Source organism: Solanum stenotomum, chromosome 2 (genome assembly GCF_019186545.1).
Source record: "Solanum stenotomum isolate F172 chromosome 2, ASM1918654v1, whole genome shotgun sequence".
NCBI lineage: Eukaryota > Viridiplantae > Streptophyta > Magnoliopsida > Solanales > Solanaceae > Solanum > Solanum stenotomum.
In genome coordinates this window covers 10,761,688-10,787,782 of record NC_064283.1, presented here as the reverse complement: position 1 = coordinate 10,787,782, position 26,095 = coordinate 10,761,688, and the positions used below count along the sequence as shown (strand labels likewise).

General features: G+C 36.3%; 1 protein-coding gene and 1 long non-coding RNA gene across 2 annotated transcripts in view; one reads left to right on the top strand and one right to left on the bottom strand.

Annotated features, from left to right (window-relative positions):
* Positions 1-26,095, bottom strand: part of LOC125854468 (uncharacterized) — a 175,191-nt gene that overhangs the window by 5,235 nt on the left and 143,861 nt on the right. The gene's annotated exons all lie outside the window — the stretch shown is intronic.
* On the top strand, positions 13,876-15,869 carry LOC125854464 (trimethyltridecatetraene synthase-like). The gene is made up of 2 exons (XM_049534018.1): positions 13,876-14,787; positions 15,231-15,869. Exons 1-2 carry the CDS (start codon positions 13,891-13,893, stop codon positions 15,852-15,854), a joined length of 1,521 nt encoding a protein of 506 aa, XP_049389975.1. The 5' UTR covers positions 13,876-13,890; the 3' UTR covers positions 15,855-15,869.

Here is a 26,095-nt window from a genome sequence, read left to right as displayed (position 1 = left end):
TCGAAACTGAACCAATAACCTAATAACTTTTTTTATAAACTCATTAAAAACCCAATAATCCAATAACTATAACCCAATAACATGTTTTCAATTCAATTTATTGGTCGATTCAGTTTTTGCACACTCTGAATCTTACTTATCTTACTCAATTTAATGATAAATTGAATTTTGTATTCTTCAAGAGAAGGGACAGGTAATTTGATTATAGAAAATAGTCAAAAAATTAATAATAAAAAATTTAGAACATGGAATCAAATAAGAACACGACACCCTAAATTAACGCACCGATCAATACTTTTTTTTATTCAAAAACTAAAAGAAGTCTAGCATTCAAATCACTTCATTTTAAGAGGATGAGTCTTAAAATTAGAGTATTTATTTTTAAGGTGCTTGTCAGGACTTGTTGAACTCTTTAAGAAATTGATTGTAGAAAGATTTAGCAAGTAATTTAAACTAGCCTAAGTTTTTCTACCATTACATATCACGACAATCTGATTACTTTAATGACCTCTCATACTTTCTCTATTTACTTTAGAGGTGATCTTACTTAGCTAAATTTTGTATTTTTCAAAAAGTAGTAGTGATGCGACAAATTTTAATTTTTAAAAATAGTATAAATACTATTTTAGAACTTGGATCAAATTAAAACACAAGCCACCCTAAATTTGATGCACCTACCCATTAATCTTTTTATTCCAAAAACTAAAGAATTTTAAGTGTTCATACCATTCCATTTTAAGAGGATAAGCTTGAAATCGAGAATTGACCTATTCATAGAGTGATCCTATGATCGATACAGGATATAGACTATCTCATTCTTTATTCTATTCTATTTCTGATTTTTTTTAGAGTATTTGTAGTTCTGTTGTCTAAGTAAAAAAATATGTTTGATGCTTGTCGGATATTGTTGAACTCTATAAGCAAACAGAGAAAATGATCAAAATGGTTCTTAGTGTATGGATAATGCTTTATTTTGATCCTTAATGTATTTTATTTGATTGAAATAGTTCTTAGTGTATAACAAATGTGTTCATTTTAATCCTTAATATATTTCACTTTGATTGAAATAGTTCTTAATGTATGACCAAAAGTGTTCATTTTGGTCTTTTTCCAAAAACTTAACAATTCTTTTTAAAAAAAGTGTTAAATTTCACTATAGATCCTAGTGGCTAACAAAATTTACCATCGTCGTCTTTTTGTTAGCTTCAAAGAAAGAACTCCATAAAATTTAACACAATTTCTCTAGTTTCTCCAACAAAGTTTACTATTTTTTTCTTTTCTAAAATATTATTCTACTGAGTAATACCCATTTCTAATTTAATCAAAAGAAAATAATAAATTTTGTTAGAGAAAGTAAAGAAAATAGTGTTAGATTTCATGGAATTTTTCTTTGGAGCTAACAAAGAAGACATCAATGGTGAATTTTGTTAGCCACGTGGATCCATAATTAAATTTAATATTTTTTTTTGATAAATCTGTAAAGTTTAGGATAAAGGACCAAAATTGGCACCTTTTGTTATACATTAAAGATCATTTCAATCAAGTGAAATATATTAAGAACCAAAATGATCACATTTATTATATATTAAGGATCATTTCAATCAAGTGAAATATATTAAAGACCAAAATAAAGCATTACCCACATATTAAAGACTATTTTGATCATTTTCTAAAAAATTTAGCAAGTAACTTAATCTAGCCAAAGTTGTTTTCTCATGCTTGTTAAGGCGAGTTGATTGTCTTAATGGTCACTCAATTTGTGGTAATAATTGGCCACGAAAATGACTTTATTATTTTTTTTCAAAAAATTAAGTTATCTTACTCTATCTAAAACCCAACTACACAACTTAACAAAAACCAAAACATTTAAAGATACGGAGGCATGTTTAAATGTCTAAGAAATATGGAGTTTCTATAAACTCCAAAAGTTAAACAAAAAAACTACCAAACATTTGCGGAAAACAACTCCTAAAACCTTAAAGCCAATGTACCAAAACTCTACTAACGTCAAGTCAAAGAATAAAGGGTAAAACCCCGAAAACTAAAACATAACACCCTAATAGATAGTCTGAGTCCGAAAGAATGGACTAAACAAAAGAGAACCCATGACAGCCTGGAAGAACTGGCTCACCCTTGAATTCAGTCTCGATCAGTGATCTCCTAAATAAGGTTTGTCAGTAGCCGCCTGAAGATGCCCTGTACTCAACAAAGAAAGAGAAAATGCAGTATCAATACACAACCACAGTGTACTGGTAGGATCACGAGGCTACTCCCATAAGCACAATATACAACAATCAATCACAACATAGTAAGCACACATATACAAAATACAGTTCAGTTATCATTTCAGAGAAACATACAATCTTCCATTATTAATGACAAGTAGACATAAACATAAGAATCACAATAGTTCTCTCATGGAACCCATACCCAAACTGTTAGTGTGTCGGAACGTGACACCTGATTCAATATATGTGTCGGAACGTGACACCTGATCCAGTCAGCAAAACCACAAGCACAATCACACCCATAATGAACAATGCTCATAGTCATACAATCAAGAAATAGTTTCATGACATGTAATTATACACATACATATACTCATTTGCATTAGATTCAATTTACATTCCTTATTCTCATACATGCATGCATACAACGAAGCAATTAACTGGCATATACCACACAAACAAGAAATCAAACCATCACCTACCTCGAAATCAAGCTTGAATCCTCCTAAGACACTTGAGCCTTCCCTTTCTAAATTCTTTCCGCTTGTTCTAGGTCTACAAACGATTAATACAACGCAATGATAAATAATTAAGATCTAATTTACCTAGATTATAACAAACCCAATAACCCAAGATCAAACCCATGATCCTAAAGTGAAGCTAAGGCTTTTCCCACCATTAGCTTCAGGACAAAACCCTCCCCCAATGATAATTACCCAAGAATCTAAGTTCTACGGATCGAAAAATGGATTAGGGGAGTAAAATCCTTACCTTTAGCCCCAAAAGTAATGGAAAACTGTCAAGAAATCACCCCGGGTCATCTCCTAACTCTTAAGAACGAAGTTTGCAGAAAAATAATGAAATTGGGGTTTTTCCTGACTTAGGTCGCGACTGGCCCGCTATGGAGGCCCCCAACTCACCACAGCGACCTCGCCTTGGTGGCTTACACGAAGACAGAAGCTCAAAATTTGAGTTCCAAGCCCTCATTTCACCATACACCTTCAACCCTTAACGCTCAGAAACTACCCTTTCACGCCAAGATAAGTTTCGGGAGTTCTACTCGCCCGAATTCAGTTTCGAAAAATCGTACGGGCTCCTTAACGTCTTAACTATCCACTCATGTGATCAAAATTAAAATTATATCCCCCGTTCATTACCTTATTTCCCTAGACCATACCTGACTCAAATTTCATCCAAATCTGGGCTATGCTACAATTTTCCAAGTACTATAATAAAAAATAATTCTGGCCCAAATTTCTTCCCCATTGGCTATTCCATAATGACTGAAACAAGTCGTTACAATAGATACCAATTTACCCATCACTCGTCCCCGAGTGATAAACTAGGAAAAATGGGCTAAAGTAAGATTTGAGTAGTACCTGAATCGTCAAACAACTGGGATACTTGTCTCACATATCCTTGTCGATTTTCCAAGTAGCTTCCTCAATCGAACGATGCTTTCATTGAACTTTCATGGACATAATCTCCTTAGTCCTCAGCTTCCGGATATCACGATCAAGAATTGCAATCGGTTCCTCCTTATACTGAAGGTCCTTATCTAACAACACTGAGTCTTATTTTATGATATAATCTCCTTCCCCATGATACGTCTTCAACATGGAAAAATGAAACACTAGATGAACTCGAGATAAGCTAGGGGGTAAGGCCAATATATAAGCCACTGGCCCTACACAGTTAAAAATCTCAAATGGTCCAATGTATCGAGGACTAAGCTTGCCCGTCTTACCGAATCTCATTACCCCCTTTATGGGTGAAACCTTTAGAAGAACTTGTTCACCAGCCTGAAATGTCATGTCTCTTACCGTATGGTCCGCATATTGTTTCTGTCTACTTTGGGCTGGTAGAAGTTTAGCTTGAATGCCTCTTACCTTATCCTTAACATCTTTCACCAAATCAACCCCTAAAGGTTTTATATCTCTAGCCTCAAACCACCCTATGGGTGATCTACATCCCCTCCCATAAAGTGCCTTGAACGGTGCCATGTCAATACTGGAGTGGTAACTATTATTACAGGAGAACTCACACAACGGCAGGAACTTATTCCAATGGCCTCCAAAGTCAATCACACATGCCCTCAACATGTTCTCTAACACTTGAATAGTCCTCTCTGATTGCCCATCCGTTTGTGGATGGAAAGTTATACTAAAAGTGAGTTGAGTGCCCAACTCATCATGCAACTTTATCCAAAACTTGGATGTGAACTGGGTACCACGGTCTGAGATGATAGAAATGGGAACCCCGTGCAACCTGATGAGTCCACAAATTGGACTCATTTAGGGCTATATTTTGATGAAATTAGTGTCCTCAAATGCATGTTTTATCTCGATATCTAATGAAAACCTTTAAGTTTCAGGTATTTGAAGTTTGAGGCAAAGCATGGACACTACTTGGCAAAAAGAAGCAGAAAGAATGAAGAAACGAAGGCTTGCGAATCGCCGAACACATTCGGCGAATCGCCAACAAATCACATATTCGCCTTTTGTTCCAGTGTGCTGAGCCCTGAAGAAAAGAAGAAAATCAGTGATAAAAAAGAGCAGTCGGTGTATCGCCGAACGACTCCGCGAAACAATGTTACACCGCATAATTACCCAAGATACAAAGATGCTAAAGGTAACTAACGAAAGGCGACAAAGTAGACCAAAGGGTGGATCGCCGAATGCATCGACGATTCTCACTAACGTCGCCGAAAGAGCCCTCAGAGCACATTTTCCAAAAACTATAAATACTAGTTCCGTTTTTATTTTTAGTAGCGATTTATTACATCATTTTACCTAGTTTTTAGATTGAAAGGTTGAGAGAGAGTTTTGCAAATATTCTCTAAGTTTTGGAGAGGGTTTTGAAACTTGTAGAAGAAGAAAGTTTCAGCTTCAATTTGGAAGCGGGTCTCTTGGATTCTTCACTCTTTGCCTAAATCGAGACTTAAATTTTCATACTCATTTGATTTCAACATCATCAAAGGTATAAATTTCTATTTCTTGATGTGTGGCTAAAAAACCCCACTCTTGGGGTGTGATTTAGCAAATATGTGTTGAGATTATTGTTAGGTTTTGCTTGCTGATATGTTAGATGTATTTTCATGGTGATTTCACCTAACGATTGTGGTTTAATTTAATGGATTTGTAGTTGCAAATACAAAACCACCCATGTATTTTCGGCTTGCCTGAGAGGGAGGTCGCGAAACCAAGACCACTAGACTGATGGCCTAAGGAGTGGGTCGACATGAGGTTCAGCCCGAGAGGGTGAGCCCTAGTCCCATATCCTAACACTCAGCTTGAGAGAGTGAGTGGGGTGAGGCATAAGCTGGTCTTCATACGGCAAATGGGTGTCTGAGAGGAATCCATTTGAAACTAGAAAGTTGTCTGATAGGGAACTTATTTCCATTTAAAGCTTAGCCTAGTCACTATTATCTTGCAAATTTCTTATCGAAAGCATGTACCCAACGATTTATACCAATATATATTGCGGTCACATCCCAAGAATCCCCTCTCATTCATAGATTTCTTTGTTATTTATGCTACTTTTGCTATAACTGTGACAAAACCCCCATTGTTTATTGACACTCTTGTGTCCCCTTTAATTTGCTATGTATTCACTCATAAATATCTTTAGCAACGATTAGCTTTAGCACATTTGCGCTTAACCACTAATTTTCACGCCCACTCCCTTGGGACTCGACCCCTAGCCTTAGTTGGGTTATTATACTATTGCACGATCGTAGACATTTGCATCGGAAGTTGTGTCGTTGATTACACAAACATCAAAATGATGCCGCTGTCAGGGAGTGGTGTTACGTGAAAAGTTTAAGTCAAATTCTGTTTTCAATAATCGTAGTTTACTAACCTTATTTTTAGTTTTGTTTTTCTTTAAATTTGTTGGTGTAGGTAGGTTCATTGAGCAGGACTGAGGGAAATGGTGGCAACTCGGTTGAGATGAAGCAAGAAGTCGAGAGGGATTTCACATTACCCGCACTGGTAACTCAACTGCACGAGTTGGCCACCAAAATAACAGAGGTGGAAAACCAGTGCAATAGTCAAGAGAGGTACATACCTCCTCATGAGAGAAAGCAGTCTAGAGGCAGGGAGAACAACCGTGTCGAGGACACACTCCAAATCATTCTCCAAAAGATCACCGATCAAGATCAAATATTGGAAGAGATGAAGGAGAGTATTGAAGTGTTGAATCAAATGGTTGGCTCTCATTTTAGATCGATCCAGCTGATCAGGACACTCCTGAATTATGCGGTGCCTTCTTTTCACTCAAACGAACTATTGGGGTTACCTAGTAACACTAAGGCCAATCCAACCAATGGGGAGTGGTAAGGACTCGCGTCGAGCCACGACGTTAAATAAGGCGCTTCTTGGGAGGCAACCCAATGTTTTAATGGCTTAAATTTGCTTTTATAAATAATAGTGTGTTAGTGGTGCAGGTTTGAATAAGGAAAGTGGTGAAAAATACAAATTGGCGAGCAAATGGTCAGTCGGTGTATTGCCGAACAGGTCGGCGTGCCCGACCTGATTCGCCGTTTGGCTTAACTCAAGTTTAAATTAGAGCCTGTAAAACTTGGCGACCTTGAGAAGCAGTTTGGCGCATCGCCGACCTGGTCATCGATTTCGACTCAGACCACCATCTTGATCCCAAGAAAATGACAAGTCTGTAACAATCGGTGGGATAATGGACCATTCGGTGATTCGCCGAGTGGATCGGTGATTGCAACTAACGTCGCCAAACGAGCGTAAACTAGACAATTTATGAAGGCCAAAAGATTAAAAACTTCAACTTCTTCACTTTCCCTCACTCACAAATCTCCTAAACTCGCACTAAGGTAGCATCTTCTTCAATTTAACATTACTCTAGCATTTTAGTTTGGGACTTGTGCTCGGAATTGGAACACTTTGCCGCCTAGCTTTTCAAATCGATTTAATAGACATTGAAGATTAGTTTTCTTTTCCCATATTTACATTCGAAAGTTTTGTACTCATTTGCAGTAATTGTCTCTTAGTGATGTGTGTTGGCGCTCTCTATTAGGATTAGAATGACTATTTCAATTTGAAAGCATGCCTGTAATGTTTTGATCTTCAAATGCCCGTATTTGTTGTGATGGTAATTGAATGAAATCTCGTTGAGTTGTGCTTGCATATTGTTTTGATTGTTTGGGTGAAGTCTGAGTAGCCCACGTTTGTGCTAAAGGTCGAAAACTTGCTCAATGATAGAGAGGGTGACACCGCTCTTAAGAGTAAATATAGTCAAATGGCCAAATGCGGCAAGTCCAGGAGAAATCTGAGTGTTTTGGAGTGATGGGTAGTATGGGTCTTGCTCAAATTTCGTTAGTGTATGCTTTGATTTTTCTTTCGGGGTTTGCGATATTGAATTCAAAAAGATGGATTGAAAATGGGCACGTTGAACTATTTGGCGAGCTAGGTCGAGCTCGCCAAATTGTTCGGTGGTTTGCCCAATGTCTCCATCTCGCCCTTAGTAGCAGGTCAAATTGGATGAGACTGTAACTTTTGATGAGAAGCCATGGTTTGCCGAGCTCACTCGACGACTCGCTGAAAGTACTCTTGACCTAGCGGATAAACCTTTGTTCGCCAAAAGTAGTCGACGATTCGCCGAAAAGACTCTCTTATCACCAACTTGCCTTAATTGTTTAGCCAACCCATCGGCGAGCCCGATTTAGTTCACCGAATTGGTTTGGCGACTCGTCGACTTGATCAGCCTGTCTATCTGTAGAGAGAGTCACTGTGCCTGAAGTTAAGTTGTTTTCTTATCCTTTCTCGATCTTTTGCAGATATGGTATGCACCAATTTAACCGAGCAACCACAGAAAAATGCTAAAGGTATTACGATCAATGAAGGAGGATCAAACTCTCTAAAGATAAAAAAGGATGACCTCCAATTGGGAGATAAAGGCAAACAAAAAAAGAACATAGCTAGAAAGGGCACAAATGTTAAACTAGCTTTTTCTGAGCCGGAGGATGAGCAACCTTTGATAATCGAAGGAATGAACTCAGGGCTAGAGCTCAACTGCCACTACCCCGACTACTGAATCAGTGCTAACTCCAGCACCACCTCCAGTGGCCCCTACATTTACTGTAGCTCCACCTCTACCCAGATTGCTGAACAAGTTAAAAGGCGATGGTTTACGAACCATTCTAGAAGAAAAGTTACTATTTGTGGAGGGTTTGGAAGATAAGCACGCTAAGGTGCTTGACACACTCAGATATCATGAGCTGGAATAGTTCACTAGGCCACGGGGAAATTACATTCCTTCCTGGGTCCGGGAATTCTACCTAGCCTATGGAGAGTTGGTCCCAAAGAATAAGAAGAAGGCTAGTGAGTTCCGACCGGTGAAGTCGGTTATGGTTAGAGGTAAAGATGTGGAGTGTCACAACGATCATATTAATGTTGTATTGGGTCGACCGTTGCACTCGGTACTGCCCTACTAGGGTTTGCCTATTGTTCCATCCCTGGATGATTTGAAGGGTTGGCTAGCTCCGATGATCTCTAACACCACCCCGAAGAGGGACATGAACATTGCCTCCTGGTACTGGTTTGGTTTTATCAACAACACTATTATGCCATCCCAGAACGAATCCATTTTGTGTCATTCTAAGACGGTTTGCCTTGAGTCTATCATGGCTAGGAGGTGGATCAACTTGGGACTTCTGGTATCAGAGGAGATGGCTATGAGAGCCAAATAGACGCAGACGTCTCTGCCTTTTCCTATTCTGATCACCGAGTTATGCCGGCATGCCGGAGTACCCCGGGATCCTGCTAGCGATATAGAGGTCACTTAGTCTTCCTCCATCGATATCCGGTGTATAGAGGTCGAGGTCACGTGAGAGGAGGTTGACATGAGGAAAACAGCTCCAACAGATACTTCTCTAGAGGTCGATGTTGACTCATTACCAGCAGAGGCACCTCTGTCTACTCCGGCTTCGGAGCCTTCAGGTATACCCGCTCCTCCTTCTTCTTCTTCACAGACTCCAGGTGCCTCATCTTTCTCCCAGCCTACCAGGATCACTCATCCCATGATCCTGAAGAAAGGACAACTAGCTTATTCAGCGAATGTGAGGGCGACGCGATTGGAGAGATCCATCCTAGGGATAATTGACAGTGCCATCTTGACTGCACTGACCCCTCTCAGGACCACTGTTGATGATCTGATTGCCAGAGTCACTGCTTGTGATAGTAGACAGGGGGAAACACCTAAGGTTTCAGCATTAAAATCTGAAATAGCAGGGTTGAAGAAGGACGTAGCCTATTTGAAGGCTAGTGACTTCACCACACTAATGCAGGGGAGTAGATGACGAGGATGCTCCTGAGACCTCGGGGATTCCTCCGGCTACTACCAGAGATGTGCAAAGGGATAATACAGGGCATGTAGAGTCAGAGACAGAGATTGAAAAGGAGCGGATAGCAATGCGCGATGGGGTATTGAGCGAGAGCCAAAATGACAGCATATTCAGAGACTTGCCAAATCTTGTGGAGATGGTTGTGCGGTCGGTAGCTTAGACAGTGCCGACTGAGACGTCCACAACATCTCCTAGTGGATCTGGCGTTGTTAGTTCGTTTGAGGCTAATTCGGGTACTGAGATCCATGACTAGATAGATGCACCGAGCACTGATGCTCATATTCAGACCCCGACAGATAGAGAGACTGCATAGAGAAGACTTCTTTTTACCTCTCTTTGCCTTATTTACTTTTACTTTTAGACACTTTTATTTGCATTTGAGGACAAAAACTCTTTATTGTGGTGAGGCGAGGCCCACACCTTTTGTGTTGATAGTTATGTTCTGTGTATATATTTGGGTTGTGCTACTTTAAAATTGTGTTTTATCTGTTTCGATGGATGATTGAGTTTACGGCTCCTTTTGACCCCTTCCAAATTTTTTTGAATTTTTTGCACATTTTCGCCACCCGTTATATGCTCTTGAATGTGGCTGTTCTTTGCAAAATTTAAGTCTCGATTCCGATCAATATCGATGACTTGAATAATACTCTCAATCGAACGAACATGAATGCGTGGCTACGACGAGGCCAAATGAAGTTGCATAGATAATATGTGAACTGTTTGCATCTCGTTGTGATTAGTCATTTATCAAATCGAGTCTCTTGTAAGGACTGTCGCACACTAGAGAAAGTGTTGAGTCTTGTTTGACTTTAGTGTCAATGCCTTGTGTGATGAACTTACTTTGAACCATGCATGATAGATCCTAGAATTTGCCCCATTGGTCTGGTCAACTAAGTGATGTTATCTCTTGATATGATCTTAGGCAACTTCTAAGAGTGTGAACCAGTTTGACATATACCTCTTTTGTGACCTACCCCGTGAGCGTGTGAAACTCTTTTGAACACCCCTTGAGCCTTACCTTTCTTTGGAAAAAACTTAATGAACCCAAGACCTTACTTGATCCACTACCTATAATCCTCTTGATTTGTGGTTTAGTGAATAGCCAACTTAAGCCAAAAGCCTAAGTTGGGGGTGTGGTGAAAAGGAAAAGGAGAAGACAAGAAGTGCAAGAAAAAGTCTCTTTAACCCATGGTATTGCAAAACAAAATGGAAACCCTCCAAAAAAATTGTGGAATAAAAAGTGCAAAAGGAATTGGGTTTCCAAACAATACATGGAGAGTAAATTAAAGGATGACTTATGAGCATTAAAGAGAATGATGAAGGAAAAGGAAAGGAGTGTTATGAGCACCGCATTTCATGTGGATGGAAGTCATTGACCCTAAATGACCATACCTTTGCACTCAGCCCCATTACAAGCCTTAAAAAAACCCTTTTGATCTTGAGTGAGCTAAAACAAATGTTGATCGAAAAATACAAGCAAACCTATGGGTGAAAGCATGCATTGTGTTTTTCCTTGTGAAAGTGAGTGTTGCATCTGATTTCGAAACTTTTAACTGTGAGCCATTGTGTAAATATGGAATCATTCTTTCTGTGAGGGCGTTTGAACACTATAGTTGAGCTTGAACTTGCATTTGAAGCAAGTATTGTGAACATGAGACTCTTTGATATTGGTGAGTCACAACTTGAATCTTTAAGTGCACATTTGATCTTTGCATAAGTAAGTTGAATCTTGTTGTGTGCATTCAAGATTGAGTCTTGTGTAGCACTGTTTGAGACACCATTTTTGAACAGTTAAACTTGATCAGGTTGCTTGAGGACAAACAACAGTTTAAGTTGGAGGTGTTGATGAGTCCACAAATTGGACTCATTTAGGGCTATATTTTGATGAAATTAGTGTCCTCAAACGCATGTTTTATCCCGATAGCTGATGAAAACATTTAAGTTTCAGGTATTTGAAGTTTGAGGCAAAACATGGACACTACTTGACAAAAAGGAGGAAAAAGAAGCCGAAAGAATGAAGAAACGAAGGCTTGCGAACCGCCGAACACATTTGGCGAATCGCCAACAGACAGTGTGTTGAGCCCTGAAGAAAAAGAGAAAATCGGCGATGAAAAGGAGCAGTCGGCGTATCGTCGAACGACTCCGTGAAGCAGTGCTACACTGCCCAATTACCTAGGATACAAAGATGCTGAAGGCAACTGACGAAAGGCGGCGAAGTAGACCAAAGGGCGGATCGCTGAATGCATCGGCGATTCTCACTAACGTCACCTAAAGAGTCCTCAGAGCACATTTTCTGAAAACTATAAATACTAATTCAGTTTTTATTTTTAGTAGCGATTGTTACATCATTTTACCTAGTTTTTAGATTGAAAAGTTGAGAGAGAATTTGCAAATATTCTTTAAGTTTTGGAGAGGGTTTTGAAACTTGAAGAAGAAGTGAGTTTCATCTTCAATTTGGAAGCGGGTCTCTTGGATTCTTCACTCTTTGCCTAAATTGAGACTTAAATCTTCATACCCATTTGATTTCAACATCATTGAAGATATAAATTTCTATTTCTTGATGTGTGGCTAAAAAAACCCCATTCTTGGGGTGTGATTTAGCAAATATGTGTTGAGATTATTGTTGGGTTTTGCTTGTTGATAGGTTAGATGTATTTTAATGGTGATTTCACCTAGCGATTGTGGTTTAATTTAATGGATTTGTAGTTGCAAATACAAAATCACCCATGTATTTTCGGCTTGCTTGAGAGAGAGATCGTGAAACCAAGATCGCTAGATTGATAACCTAAGGAGTGGGTCGACATAAGTTTCAGCCCGAAAGGGTGAGCCCTAGTCCCATATTCATAGTAGTTTTGACATTTAATTATTCTTCAGATTTATTCTATATAAATAAACATAAATTAAAGGTCACAAATCATAGAGATAAGATTACGCATTGAAAGTAAGACAAATCATAGAGATAAGATTACGCATTGAAAGTAAGGCAAGCCAAAGTTGAAAGTGTAATCGTCCAAAAATTATTTTCCGCAAAGAAAAAAGGGACTTGCGTACAATTTAGGATTATCAATTCCAAAATGGCAAAAATAAAATAAAATCATAATATATGAAAACCATCAAAAATTTCTTCAATTCTTAAATAGTCTTTTCTCTAATGAGTAAATCATAGTTAACACTTAATAGCCTAAACATATGCTTACTTTCCGAAGTGACATAAAAGAGTTGTGCACAAATTAAACTCTATATTGACAAATTAATTTCTTAGCTCTTTTCTCAAAATGAATTTGTGAATCAATGCACATTTATTAAGAAAAATATTTAAGGACATAATTTAAGTCATATTTTTTACTATTGCTCTTTTTGAAATTATAAATATAACTTTGTAAGTAGTACAGTTTATCTCCTAAAAAAAATACTCTCCCCATCTCAAATTAGTTGATCATTTTCCTTTTTATACACGCATATTCAGAAATCATAAATAAGAAGATAATTTTACTAATTCACCCCTTACAAAACTCATTGAAAATTTTACAAACAAATGTGAACACTTTTAAAAAGAATTAGTTGTAAAAGACAACTATTTTTAGTAAAATGATCAACTAATATAAGACATATGAAATATAAATTGAGTTTATATGCAATAGAGGGAGTAATAATATATGGTGGCAGAATTGTCCTATAAATATTTCCGAAGCATTCTTGAATTATTACATCTATTCAACTTCAGTCACTTATTATCAAAGATGGAGATCTCTTGGGTTTTCATAGTGTTTGGCTCATGGCTACTGGCATTAGCTTTTTTCTTAAAATTATTCAACCATCCGAAAAGGAAACTACCACCAGGTCCAAAGCCATGGCCAATTATTGGCAATTTGAACCTCCTTGGTTCACTCCCACATGTGTCTTATTAAATTCATAGAGATAAGATTAAGCATTGGTGCTTATCTTACAATTGAAAGCAACGCAAAACAAAATTGAATTTGTAATCTTCCAAATATTATCTTCCACAGAGAAAAGGGACTTACTATTTAGGACTATCAATTCCAAAATGGCAAAAAGAAAAAAATAATCATAATTCATGAAAACTATCAATTTTTTCTCCAATTCATATCATTTCTTCTCTAATGAGCAAATCATAGTTAATAGTACTTATTAGCCTTCAGAAAAAAAATTACTTTTCAAAGTGACTTAAAAGAGTTTTACACAATTTAAACTCTTTATTTTTATATTATACTTAATATATAGTGGTAGGCTGCCCTATAAATATTTCTCTGTGTTCTTGAATTATCAGATATGGAGATCTCTTGGGTTTTCATAGTGTTTGGGTCATGGCTACTGGCATTAGCTTTTGTCTTAAAAATATTCAACCATCCGAAAAGGAAACTACCACCAGGTCCAAAGCCATGGCCAATTATTGGCAATTTGAACCTCCTTGGTTCACTCCCACATGTGTCTTTTCACCATCTTTCTCAAAAATATGGAGATTTAATACTACTAAAATTCGGTTGGAAGCCTGTTTTGGTAGCATCATCTCCAGAAATGGCTAAAGAGATATTGAAAACACATGATGCTATCTTTGCATCTCGTCCTGAATTAGCTGCTGGTAAGTACACTAGTTTTAACTACTCAGACATGACATGGGCACCTTACGGTGCACACTGGCGTCAGGCTAGAAAAATCTTTATGACCCACATATTTAGTCCCAGGAGGCTTGATTCATTTGAGTATATTCGTGTTGAGGAAGGGCGAACTTTAATTTCTCGTCTTTTTTATCTCTCAGGAAAACCAATTTTGCTTAGAGACCATTTACGTCGATTTACACTTCGCACTATAAGTAGGTTGGTTATGAGTGACAAATATTATAGTGACGATCAGTCAAACTCAGATGCTTTAATAATAACACTTGAAACGTTACAACGGATGCTTGATGAGTGGTTTCTTTTTGGTGGGGTGATTAATATTGGGGATTGGGTACCTTGGCTTAGTTGGTTCGACTTGCAAGGATACGTAAAGCGAATGAAGGCGTTAGGAAAGAATATGACGGAATTTTACAAATATGTAATTGAAGATCACAAGGCAATAGAGAAGGAATATGTTCCTAAGGACATGGTTGATACTTTGTTACACCTTGCTGATGACCCTAATCTTGAAGTTAAGCTTACTTCCGATAGTCTGATGGGATTAATACATGTAAGTTTACTTAATTTCTCTACAACTTTTCATGACAATAGATAGATAGATAGATTATTTTCTTAAATTTGCTACCTTTGTCCTTAAAATAATAGATCATAGTTTAAGGGCATTGTATGCCCTTCTCCATTAAAATAGGTCGGAGTAATATATAAATATGCCCTTTAACTTGCTTCAACTGGCATCTATGCCTCCTAACTTTGAGTGTGCACAAGTAAACACTTAAACTTGTATAAAATTGAACAAAACTAGGCATATTCATCCTACATAACAATTTTGTGTCCTATGTGGCGTCCTACATGTATTAGCCATCTTATATATATATTATTAATTATATCAATGAGAGGACAAACTTATATTCTCTCAAGTACTCCCATCAACACTAACTATTCTAACAAATTTGTAGTTGATACTTGAATTTTTTGTCTACCAATATATACCAGGATTTGATAGCTGGTGGAACAGATACTTCAGCAACAACAATAGAATGGGCATTTCAAGAACTTTTGAGGAGACCAAACATCATCGACAAGGCACACCAAGAACTTGACAGAGCCATTGGAAAAGAAGGATGGGTAGAAGAAGAAGACTTCTCTAAGCTACCTTATATAGATGCCATAATCAAAGAGACATTAAGACTTCACCCTTTAGGTGCATTGCTTCCTCCTCGTTACTCCATTGAGGATTGTAATGTTGCTGGTTATGACATACCAAAAGGGACAATTGTTTTTGTAAACGCATGGTCTTTAGGAAGAAATTCAAAGTATTGGGATAGGGCAGAAGAGTTCATTCCAGAAAGATTCATAGAAAATAACATAGACATAAAAGGACAAAATTTCGCATTGTTGCCATTTGGTTCAGGAAGGAGAAAGTGCCCGGGGTATAGCCTAGGTATGAAGGTTGTTCGAACAACAATGGCTAACTTGTTGCATGGATTCAATTGGAAATTAACAGGAGATATGAGGCCAGAAGATATAAGCATGGAGGAGATTTATGGATTAACTACACACCCAAAAAAGCCTATATCTGTGATTATGGAACCTAGACTTCCCCTCCATCTTTATTAAGACTAGTACTTTGTTTTAGTCTTATCAATATAAGTTTTATGCTAGCATTAAGTTAAAATAAAAATCTGCTGCATGTATAATATAATCTCTTTTTGAAAGCAAGACAAGAAAATAATAGAAAAAAGGAAAAATATTTATTTTATTTTCTTAAAAAAGTAATAGTAGTTGTTTTTAATGCTAGCTAATAACGTGACAAGTTTCATTTTAAAAAATAATTAAGCACTATCTTAGAATGCGGATCAATTAAAATTGACTAACAGGCCCATTCCTTTTTTAATTTCGAAAAAAATAAGAAACTCAAGAGCGTCCATATCAGTCCATGTTAAGAGGACTCTTTAATCAGTTGGTTGTAACTTGATTTAACCAAAGTTATACTCTGGTGCTTGTCAAGGCGAGTTGATTGCCTCAGTGGTACTCACTCAGTTTGTGGTAATTGACCATCATGAATGATTTTATTTTATCTTTCAAACTTATCTTACTATCTTACTCAATTTAATGATAAACTGAATTTTGTATTCTCGAAGAAGTGACAAGTAATCTGATTTAAGAAAATAGTCACAAAAAAAAAAAAGTTATACTAAGTTAGAACATGGCATCAAATCAAGAACACGACACCCTAAATTAACTGTCACTACCCGAGCCTACCCTGGACGTGGCCGGCACTCGAGAACCATTGCTGGTCCCCAAGCAAACCCTCATCCTCGCTGATTACAAGCGAAAAACTTACTCAAGCAAAACTGGGAACTCCAAATGTCAAAATATAAACTTTAAAAACTCAATTTGAACTTGACTCCAATAAATGTCTGAAAGTAATTAACAAGTCATAGTAAACTGCCTCATGACCTCAAAAGAAATAATGAGAGACTCCTCGACTTTTAAACTATCTATGAAGCCTCTAAGTATTACGATAGATGTTGGGACAAGACCCACGGCAACTGAACCAAAAGCTGGAAATAGGTGTGAAGCCCTCCAGAAAGCAAGGAGGCTCACCAAAACTAGCTGGAGTGCAAATGGTATCAACGAAGAGCCTGTTGATGAACCTGAAGACCTGTATTCGCATCATAAAAAGATGCAGGTCGAATGATGTTAGTACATTGAATGTACGAGCATGCAAGGGGAGAACTGAAACATAGATAAATGAACTAACAACATAGGAAGACATACTCACTTCAACTCAACTCAACTCCAATATGAAAAAATAATATTAAGAGATGCAATGTTTAAAACATTATAAAATAGGAGATATAAACTCAATGATGTATAAAAATACAATAAAATACTCTTTACTCTTATTTGGGAGATTATCTAACCGACAACCATCACTATGATCTATGTGATGATACAACGTCTCGCCCACACTGCCAGAACTGTCCTATACCTTGCCGGGGTATAGAACACTTCAACTAACTGGATCTACTAAGCTCTGCCCGAAGGCACTTAGAATTCATCTAAAAAATATGATCTTATACCCATGTTGGCATACTCATTGGTGCTTATCTTATAATTGAAAGCAAGGCAAGACAAAGTTGAATTTGTAATCATCCAGAAATTATTTTCCACAAAGAAAAAAGGGACTTACTATTTAGGATGATCAATTCCGAAATGGCAAAAATAAAATAAAATCATAATATAGAAGTCATCAAAATTTTCTCCAAATTCTTAGATCATCTCTTCTCTAATGAGCAAATGACAGTTAATACTTGATACTTGATAGCCTAAATAAATGCTTACTTTTCAAAGTGACTTAAAGAGTTGTGCACAATTTAAACTCTATATCGCCAAATTATTTTTTTAGCTCTTTTTTCAAAGTGAATTTGTGAGTAAATGCACACTTATTAAGAAAAACATTTAAGAAAATAATTTAAGTCATATTTCTCACTATTGCTCTTTGTGAAATCATAAATATAACTTTGTAAGTAATGCAATTTAAGCCTAATCTTGAAGTTAAGCTTACTTCCTATAGTCTGATGGGATTAATACATGTAAGTTTACTTATTTTCTCTACAACTAGTATAGCATTTTATGACAATAGATAGATAGATCATTTTCTTAAATTTGCTACCTTTGTCCTTAAAAGAACAAAGAAGTTTACTTATTTTCTCTACAACTAGCTAGAACAACATTTCATGACAATAGATAGATAGATCATTTTCTTAAATTTGCAACCTTGGTCCTTAAAAGAACAAAGAAGTTTACTTATTTTCTCTACAACTAGCTAGAACAACATTTCATGACAATAGATAGGTAGATCATTTTCTTAAATTTGCTACCTTTCTCCTTAAAAGAACAAAGAAGTTTACTTATTTTCTCTACAACTAGCTAGAACAACATTTCATGACAGTAGATAGATATATCACTTTCTTAAATTTGCTACCTTCTCCTTAAAAGAAAAAAGAAGTTTACTTATTTTCTCTACAACTAGCTTGAACAACATTTCATGACAATAGATAGATAGATCACTTTCTTAAATTTTCTACCTTTCTCCTTAAAAGAACAAAGAAGTTAACTTATTTTCTCTACAACTAGCTTGAACAACATTTCATGACAATAGATAGATAGATCACTTTCTTAAATTAGCTATCTTTGTCCTCAAAAGAAGAAAGGGCCTAAAATGCCTCTCAACTATTTCAATTGATATAAAATTATCTTCCATCCCCCCCCCCCCCCTCCCTTCCCTCCCAAATACACTTGACATCAATCTTTTGGCTAAAAATTATCCTTATATCTAAAAATCACAGTCATAAGGCGGATGGAGTACCAAATCTCATATATAACCCTACTGTTATACAAATGGCTCACATATATCATTTTCTCTAACGGAAGTAAATAAATTAATTTTAGTTTAATTTTTTAATTACTACTTTTTTTGAAATAAATATAATCCATATGGGGTATATTTTATTCTCCTCACACATATATTTTTTTTTACTTTTTTGTTTCAACTATTAATTTAAATTTATAATTTAAGAAAAAAAATAAGAAACTCGAATAATGATAATCAAAGAAGTAAAAAATAATTTTTGTATGATAATCAAAGTAGATTTAAAATTCGTAATATTATCTCTTAAATATATATGTGGGGTGATTTTTCCTTTTGAAATTAGAATATTTACCGTTTGTGGACTAGTAAAATTTATTTGGAAAAACTAAGCAAATACCCCATAAAGGCAAAATAATTACAAACATATACCCTTTACATTCATATCCCACCAAATAATTACACTATATACCTCCAACTATTTACTACATAAGTATCATATACTGTATTGGTATCATTAAAGTTGGTAATTTCGCTTATACTGATTTAGAAATTCGTAATATTATCTCTTAAATATATATGTGGAGTGATTTTTCCTTTTGAAATTAGAATATTTACCGTTTGTGGGCTAGTAAAATTTATTTGGAAAAATTAAGCAAATACCCCATAAAAGCAAAATAACTACAAACATATACCCCTTTACATTCATCTCCCACTAGATAATTACACTATATACCTCCAACTAATTTCGCTTAACTATACTAAATAAGTATCATTTATTGTATTGATATCATTAAGGCTGATAATTTAGCTTAAATGATACTAAATCATATATATACTGTATTGGTATCAATAAAGTTTCTTGTTTAAAAATTACTCATTAGTTAAATATATATATATATCATTAACTAATGAGTAATTTCTGAACAAGAAACCTCAATGATACAAATATATATATTTATATGCTGATTTAATATCAAGTTAAGCGCAATTATTATGGCAGTATATGATACTGATTTAGTATTAGTTAAGTAAAATTATCAGTATTAATGATACAAATACAGTATATGATACTTATTTAGAATCAGTTAAGCGAAAATTATCAGCCTTAATGAATGGAGGGTATGGACTGTAATTATTTATGAGAGAATGAGTATTTCAGGAATTACTTTGAATTTGAGTATGAACTTGTAATTATTTTGAATATTATGGCCTTTTATGTAGTTTCTCCAAATTATTTTTTTGGTGCTTATTGAACTCTTTAATCAATTGGTTGTAGGAGTGATTCAACAAGTAACTTGATTTAGCCAAAAAGTTATACTCCGGTCCGGTGCTTGCCAAGGCGAGTTGATTGCCTCAGTAATTGACCATCAAGAATAATTTTGTTTTATCTTTCAAAGTTATTTTACTTATCTTACTCAATGTAATGATAGATTGAATTTTGTACTCTTCAAGAGAAGTGACAAGTAATCAGATTAAAGAAAATAGTCAATTTTTTTTTTTTACTAATTTAGAACATGGAATCAAATCAAGAACACGACACCCTAAATTAACGCACCGATCAATACTTTAGCAAGTAATTTAAACTAGCCTAAATTTTTCTACCATTACATGTCAAGACATATTGATTAATTAGCTAAATTTTGTATTTAAAAAAAAAAAAAAAAAAAAAAAAACTAGTGTTGTGACAAATTTAAATTTTTAAAAATAGTTCAAATACTATTTTAGAACCCGGATCAAAGTAAAAAACCAGCCACCCTAAATTTGATGCGCCTACCCATTTATCCTTTTATTCCAAAAACTAAAGAAGTTTAAGTGTTCATTGTAACACGCCAGAAAATTTTCGAACTAAGACTCGAACCATCCTTCATTGTGAGTAGGATTTTACCGAGGAAATTAAAATTTCTTTAGTGCTAAGGTCACTAGATGTAGCACCTTGAGTTCCAAGAAGAACTAAAGAGAGTTCATTCAAGTCATTCCTAAGTTCCTTTAAGTTTTGGGTCAACTTCAAATTACCATAACTCTCAATACAAGATGAGTTAGGTGGGCTACAAATTTAACAACCTGTTTCCGTCGTTATAGAAATGCCAACAGGTGGAAATTTGGGACCGAAAAAACTTTTTCATAGTATTTGGATTTTCCCAACCTAGTCCAGTGTCACGACCCAGACCGTCATGATTGGCACCCACACTAACCCTCTGGTGGGAGAACCACTACTACAACTCAAACCAAGCAACTAAACCAAAACTAAGGCATTTAAGTACACGAAAGCAGGTAAATACTAAGGAAATAAATAGAGTTCCCATAAACTCTAACAAAAGTCTAACATTAATAAACTAACAATGCGGATATTCAACCCCTAGAACCTGAAAGTCAATGTACCAAAACTCTACTAGCGACAAGTCTAAGAACAAGGGGTACAACCCCGAAACTAAGCAACAACTTAAACCAATAGTCTGTGTCCGAAAAAAATGGACTTAAACAAGAGAGATCCATGACAGCCTGAAAGAACTGGCTAACCCTTGAATCCGGTCACGCTCAATAGTCACATAGCTGAGGTCTATCAATTGCCACCTTAAGATGCCCTGTACTCAACAAATAAAGAGCAAGTGCAGTATCAGTATACAACCATAGTGTACTGGTAGGATCACACGGCTATCCCATTAAGTGTAACATACATTAGTCAATACAACAATATAATCACATGCACATATCAAACATATATAATATCATCAACATATACGAACAATGAACAACTTCACGATTCTCACATATCACAGTTATATCAATTTAGAGCAGCATACCATTTTCCAATATCAATCATCATTAGATATGAACGAACTTATCACAAGTATATACACAACACTATCCAATGGTCCTCTCACGAAACCCAATTCAATGGTCCTCTCATGGAACCCACACCCAAACTATTAGAATACCGGTTCGTGGTACCCGATCCAAGTTAGTGTGCCGGAACGTGACATCCGCCTATTCAACAAACCACAATCACAATGTATATTCTCACAATCATACAATAAGAGGTGATTCATGACATATAATTATTCAACTATCCTCATTTACAATAAGTGTGATCAATAATGCAACATTTGCATGCATACATGTATCATAATGAAGCAAGAACAAACATACATCACACAATCATATAATCACAACCATCACTTACCTCGAAACAAACTTGAAACCCTAAGAAACTTGATCCTTCCCTTTCCAGATTTGTTCCGCTTGTTCTTGGTCTACAAACAATCAATATAATATGGGAATCAATAAACAATTATTAATTACCCGAATTACTAACAATTCTATGAACCCTAGATCAAACCCATGATTCTAACTATCCAAATTAGGGTTGTTTCCACCATAGAATCTATAACAAAACCCTCCCCTATCAATATTCACCCATTCTATTACGTTCTATGGATCGAAAAATGGATCTGGGGAGTGAAAAGCTTACCTTTAGCCTCAAGAATGGTGAAAAATGAGTAGAAGTCGTCTGGGGTTTGTTCCTTAGCTCTAAAAGTCAAAAAGTGCATAATGAGGTTGTTTAGGGGTTTTTTAATGACTTTAATTCACGTCGAACCCGCCACAGCGGCCGTCACCTCGCTGTAGTGGCCTCGCCAAAGCAGCAAAACCTAGCGCCAAAGCGGCATTCTCGAGACAGAGAGTTATTTCAATAATTCCAAACTTTTCATTTCACAACACACCTCTAACCAACGACGCTCAAAAAAATACCGTTCACATTAGGATCGGTTTCGGGAGTTCTACTCACCCGAATTCAATTTCATAAAGTCGTACGGATTCCTTAACGACCTATCTAACTACTCATGAAAATCATAAATAAGTCACCCGATTGTTACCAAATTTTCCTACACCTCAAAGACTCTGATTTTATCCAAATTTGGACTAGGCTAGAATATCTCAAGTTACTATGAAAAAGTTTTCTGGCCCAAATTCTTTCTCCATTGGTTTTCTCTAACGATGGAATCAGGTCATTACATCCAGATTTGGATGAAATCAGAGTCTTTAAGGTATAGGGAAATATGGTAACAATCGGATGAGTTAATTTTGATTTAATTACATGAGTAGTTAGATAACTCATCAAGGAATCTGTACGACTTTATGGAATTAAATTCGGGCGAGTAGAACTCCCGAAATCGATCTTAGCGTGAAGGGTATTTTCTGAAAAACGTTGGCTAGAGGTGTGTTGTGAAATGGGGGTCTTGGATTTATTAAAATAGTTCACTGGTTCATGCAAGCCGCATTGGTGGGGGTTTTTGCCGCTCTAGCGGGGCCGCTGCAGCGGGGTGAGGGCTGCTCTTGCGGGTTCGACGGGACTTAAGGTCGTAAATAAACCCCTAAACGACCTCATTCTGTACTTTTTGATTTTTAGAGCTACGGAATGGACCCCAGGCGACTCTTAACAGTATTCCACCATTCTTGAGGCTAAAGGTAAGCTTTTCACTCCCCAAATCCATTTTTCGATCCGTAAAATGTAATAGAATGAGTAATTATCGATGGGGGATGGTTTTGATCTAAGTTCAAGGATGGAAACAACCCTATTTTGGATACTTGGGATCATGTGTCTGATATAGGGTTCATAGAATTGTTAGAAATTCGGGTAATTAGTGATTGTTTATTGATTCCCATATATATTGATTGTTTGTAGACCAAGAACAAGCGGAACGAATTCGAAAAGGGAAGGATCAAGTTTCTTAGGGTTTCAAGCTTATTTCAATGTAGGTGATGGTTGTGATTCTATGATTGTGTGATGTATATTTGTTTTTGCTTCATTATGATACTTGCATGTATGCGGATGTTGCATTATTGATCACACTTGTTGTAAATGAGATAGATGAATAATGAATGGCATAAATCATGACTTATTTGTATGAACTTGAGAAGATACTTGTGATTGTGATTGTGATTGTGCTTGTGGTGTGTGTAGAATGGATCGGTTTCCACGTTCCGACATAAATATTGGATCGGGTACCACGTTTCGGTATGCTAACTGTTTGGGTTTGAGTTCCATGAGAGGACCAATGACTTGTCATAATTGTGTATATTATTGAACATGTGATAATCGATATTGTATATGTTCGGTATTTTGCATGTTTATAATGTTGTATTGACTTGCTTACGTTACACTTAGTGGGATAGTCGTGTGATTCTACTAGTACACTGTGATTGTGTACTGATACTGAACTTACTTTTTTTTTTGTTGAGTACAGGTCATCTTCCGATGGCTATTGACAGACCTCGCTTAGGAGATCAATGATCGTTCGAATTCAAAGGCGAGCTAATTTTTCCGGGCTGCCATGGGTTCTCTTTCGTCTATGTCCACCATTTCAGACTTAGACATTTCTATTAGTTATTAGTACATTGGTTGGGGTTGTATCCCTTCTTGTTTAGAGTTGGTTCATTGTTAGATGTTTTTGTAACATTCGACAATTTAAAATGAATGTGAAGAAGCTTGAAATTGGAAGTAGTCATTTTTGGAAAAAAATTCAGAATCTGGAAATTTGGCCAAGTGTGGAAATCAGTGAGTTTTTGGCCAATTTTGAGCAGTCATAACTCCTAGCTCAGGATGATCCAGGAGTAGTTCCAGTTATGTTTGGAAATCCCTTGGAACGATCTTTCCAACGCCACCGAGTTTGCTCGATTTCGAGTTCGTATGAGCGAGTTATGCCCTTTGAAAGTTGGGCAGTTGACAGGGAGTCCGTTCGGAAATTTAAGGGCATTTTGGTCTTCTCACAAATCATTTCTTTTGAGGTTATATTGTTGTGTTAGGCTGATTGTGGATCATTTTTTGTTCCATTTTTAAAAGAGTAAGAGTTAGGGTTCTTGAGTGAAGAAGAGAAGAAGAGAGAAAGAAGAGAAAAAGAAGAAGAAGTGGGAGCTAGGGTTGTGAATGCAAAACGTTTTCTCCATCAAATTTCTTGGGGAATCTTAGTAAAGGTATGAGAGTTCTTTATCTAGGGCAAGCTATCACCCTAGAGCCAATTTCAAATGGTTTTCAACTTTTCCAAAGTTTGTGAAAAAGCCTAATTTTTACTCAAACCCAAGGGTTCTTGCATGAAACGATTTCAAATGATAAGTTATGATATTATTGATATTTATTTGATGTTTTAAGATGAAAAACTCCATGAATCCTTGTATTCTACAAAACCCAAAAATGTGTTTATGAAGTGGGTCTATTTCTATAAATTTAAAGTTGATGGAATTATGTGTAAAGTGAATTGTATTGATATCTCTTGTGTTGTTTAATGTTTATTCGTGATTAATTGTTGATAATGGGTGAATTAAGGGTGATAAGCCTTATGGGTGAAGTATTGGTGATTGCTTGGATTTTTGGCTATGGCTTTGAATTATGGTAAGAAAGCTTGAACTCTCTTTATTGAGTTAATTGTTGTTGGTAGGTTGAATCCACCTTTGGTGGAAGTGTTATATCTTGTTCTTGTGTGGTATTATTGTGAATTGTAGCCATGAAGGCATTAGGGAAGTTGTTGTATAATGTTGGAATATTGTATAATTGGAATGGAATTGAGTATTGTGGCTTATGGCCTTTGAAAAGGGTGGTAAGATGGCTTGACCTCTTAGTATTAATATAATTGTTATTGGTTGGTTTGATCCACCTTTGGTGGAGGTGGTTATTTGTTGTATTATTGTGAATTGAGGCCATGAAGGGCATTATGTGAATGTTATTATATTGTTGTATTATTATACACATATGAGGCTATATGTAAAGTCCTATATGAAGCTATATGTGAAGGTATGATGTGAATGAGTTTTATGTGAAGCTATATGTGAAGGTATGATGTAAAGTGGATAGCATTGTGAGTTAAAGTATGACTCCTCATGATGTATCTATGAAATGATGTTGGATTATGAAGTATCCTTAAATGAAAATGTTGTGACTTGGTTGGTAGACTAAAGTGTCCCTCCTTGTTACTTAAAGTCTTGAATGCATAAATGTGTGAAATGGGCTAGAACTAAGAAATGGTGCCCTTTCTATAAATGCTAAAAGAGGAATTCTAGGCCAGGACTTGAATCGGCAAAACTAAGAAATGGTGCCCTTTCATAAGTCTAGCTTTCCTAAGTAAATGTAAAACCATGAAATCGGTAGACCTAATGGTGGTAGCCCTTCTCATGTGTGAAATGATGAACCTTGGACCGGTAGGCTTAAGGCACCCTTAATGAAACATCGGTAGGCCTAAGGCACCGTTCCAGGGGGATTTAATGAGCTATCCTTAATGAACCTTGATCGGTAGATCCTTGTGGTGCCCTTCTTGGTAGATGTGCTATGGGTCGGTAGACCTAATGATGGTGCCCTCTCTAGCACATACATGTGAATGAAATTACTCCGTGGGAACTAAAGCTAAGCACCGAGTGGATATGGTTAAGATGGTAGCTCTCCCGAGTATGAGGCAAGAGTACAATGAACATCTTTGGATATCCCCTAAACCAT

Bases quoted from the DNA above. Each gene is read 5' to 3' on its own strand.
- LOC125854464 (XM_049534018.1), top strand. From the start codon at position 13,891: ATGGAGATCTCTTGGGTTTTCATAGTGTTTGGGTCATGGCTACTGGCA. The intron at 14,788-15,230 runs GTAAGTTTACTT...AATATATACCAG, and splicing joins GTCTGATGGGATTAATACAT to GATTTGATAGCTGGTGGAAC.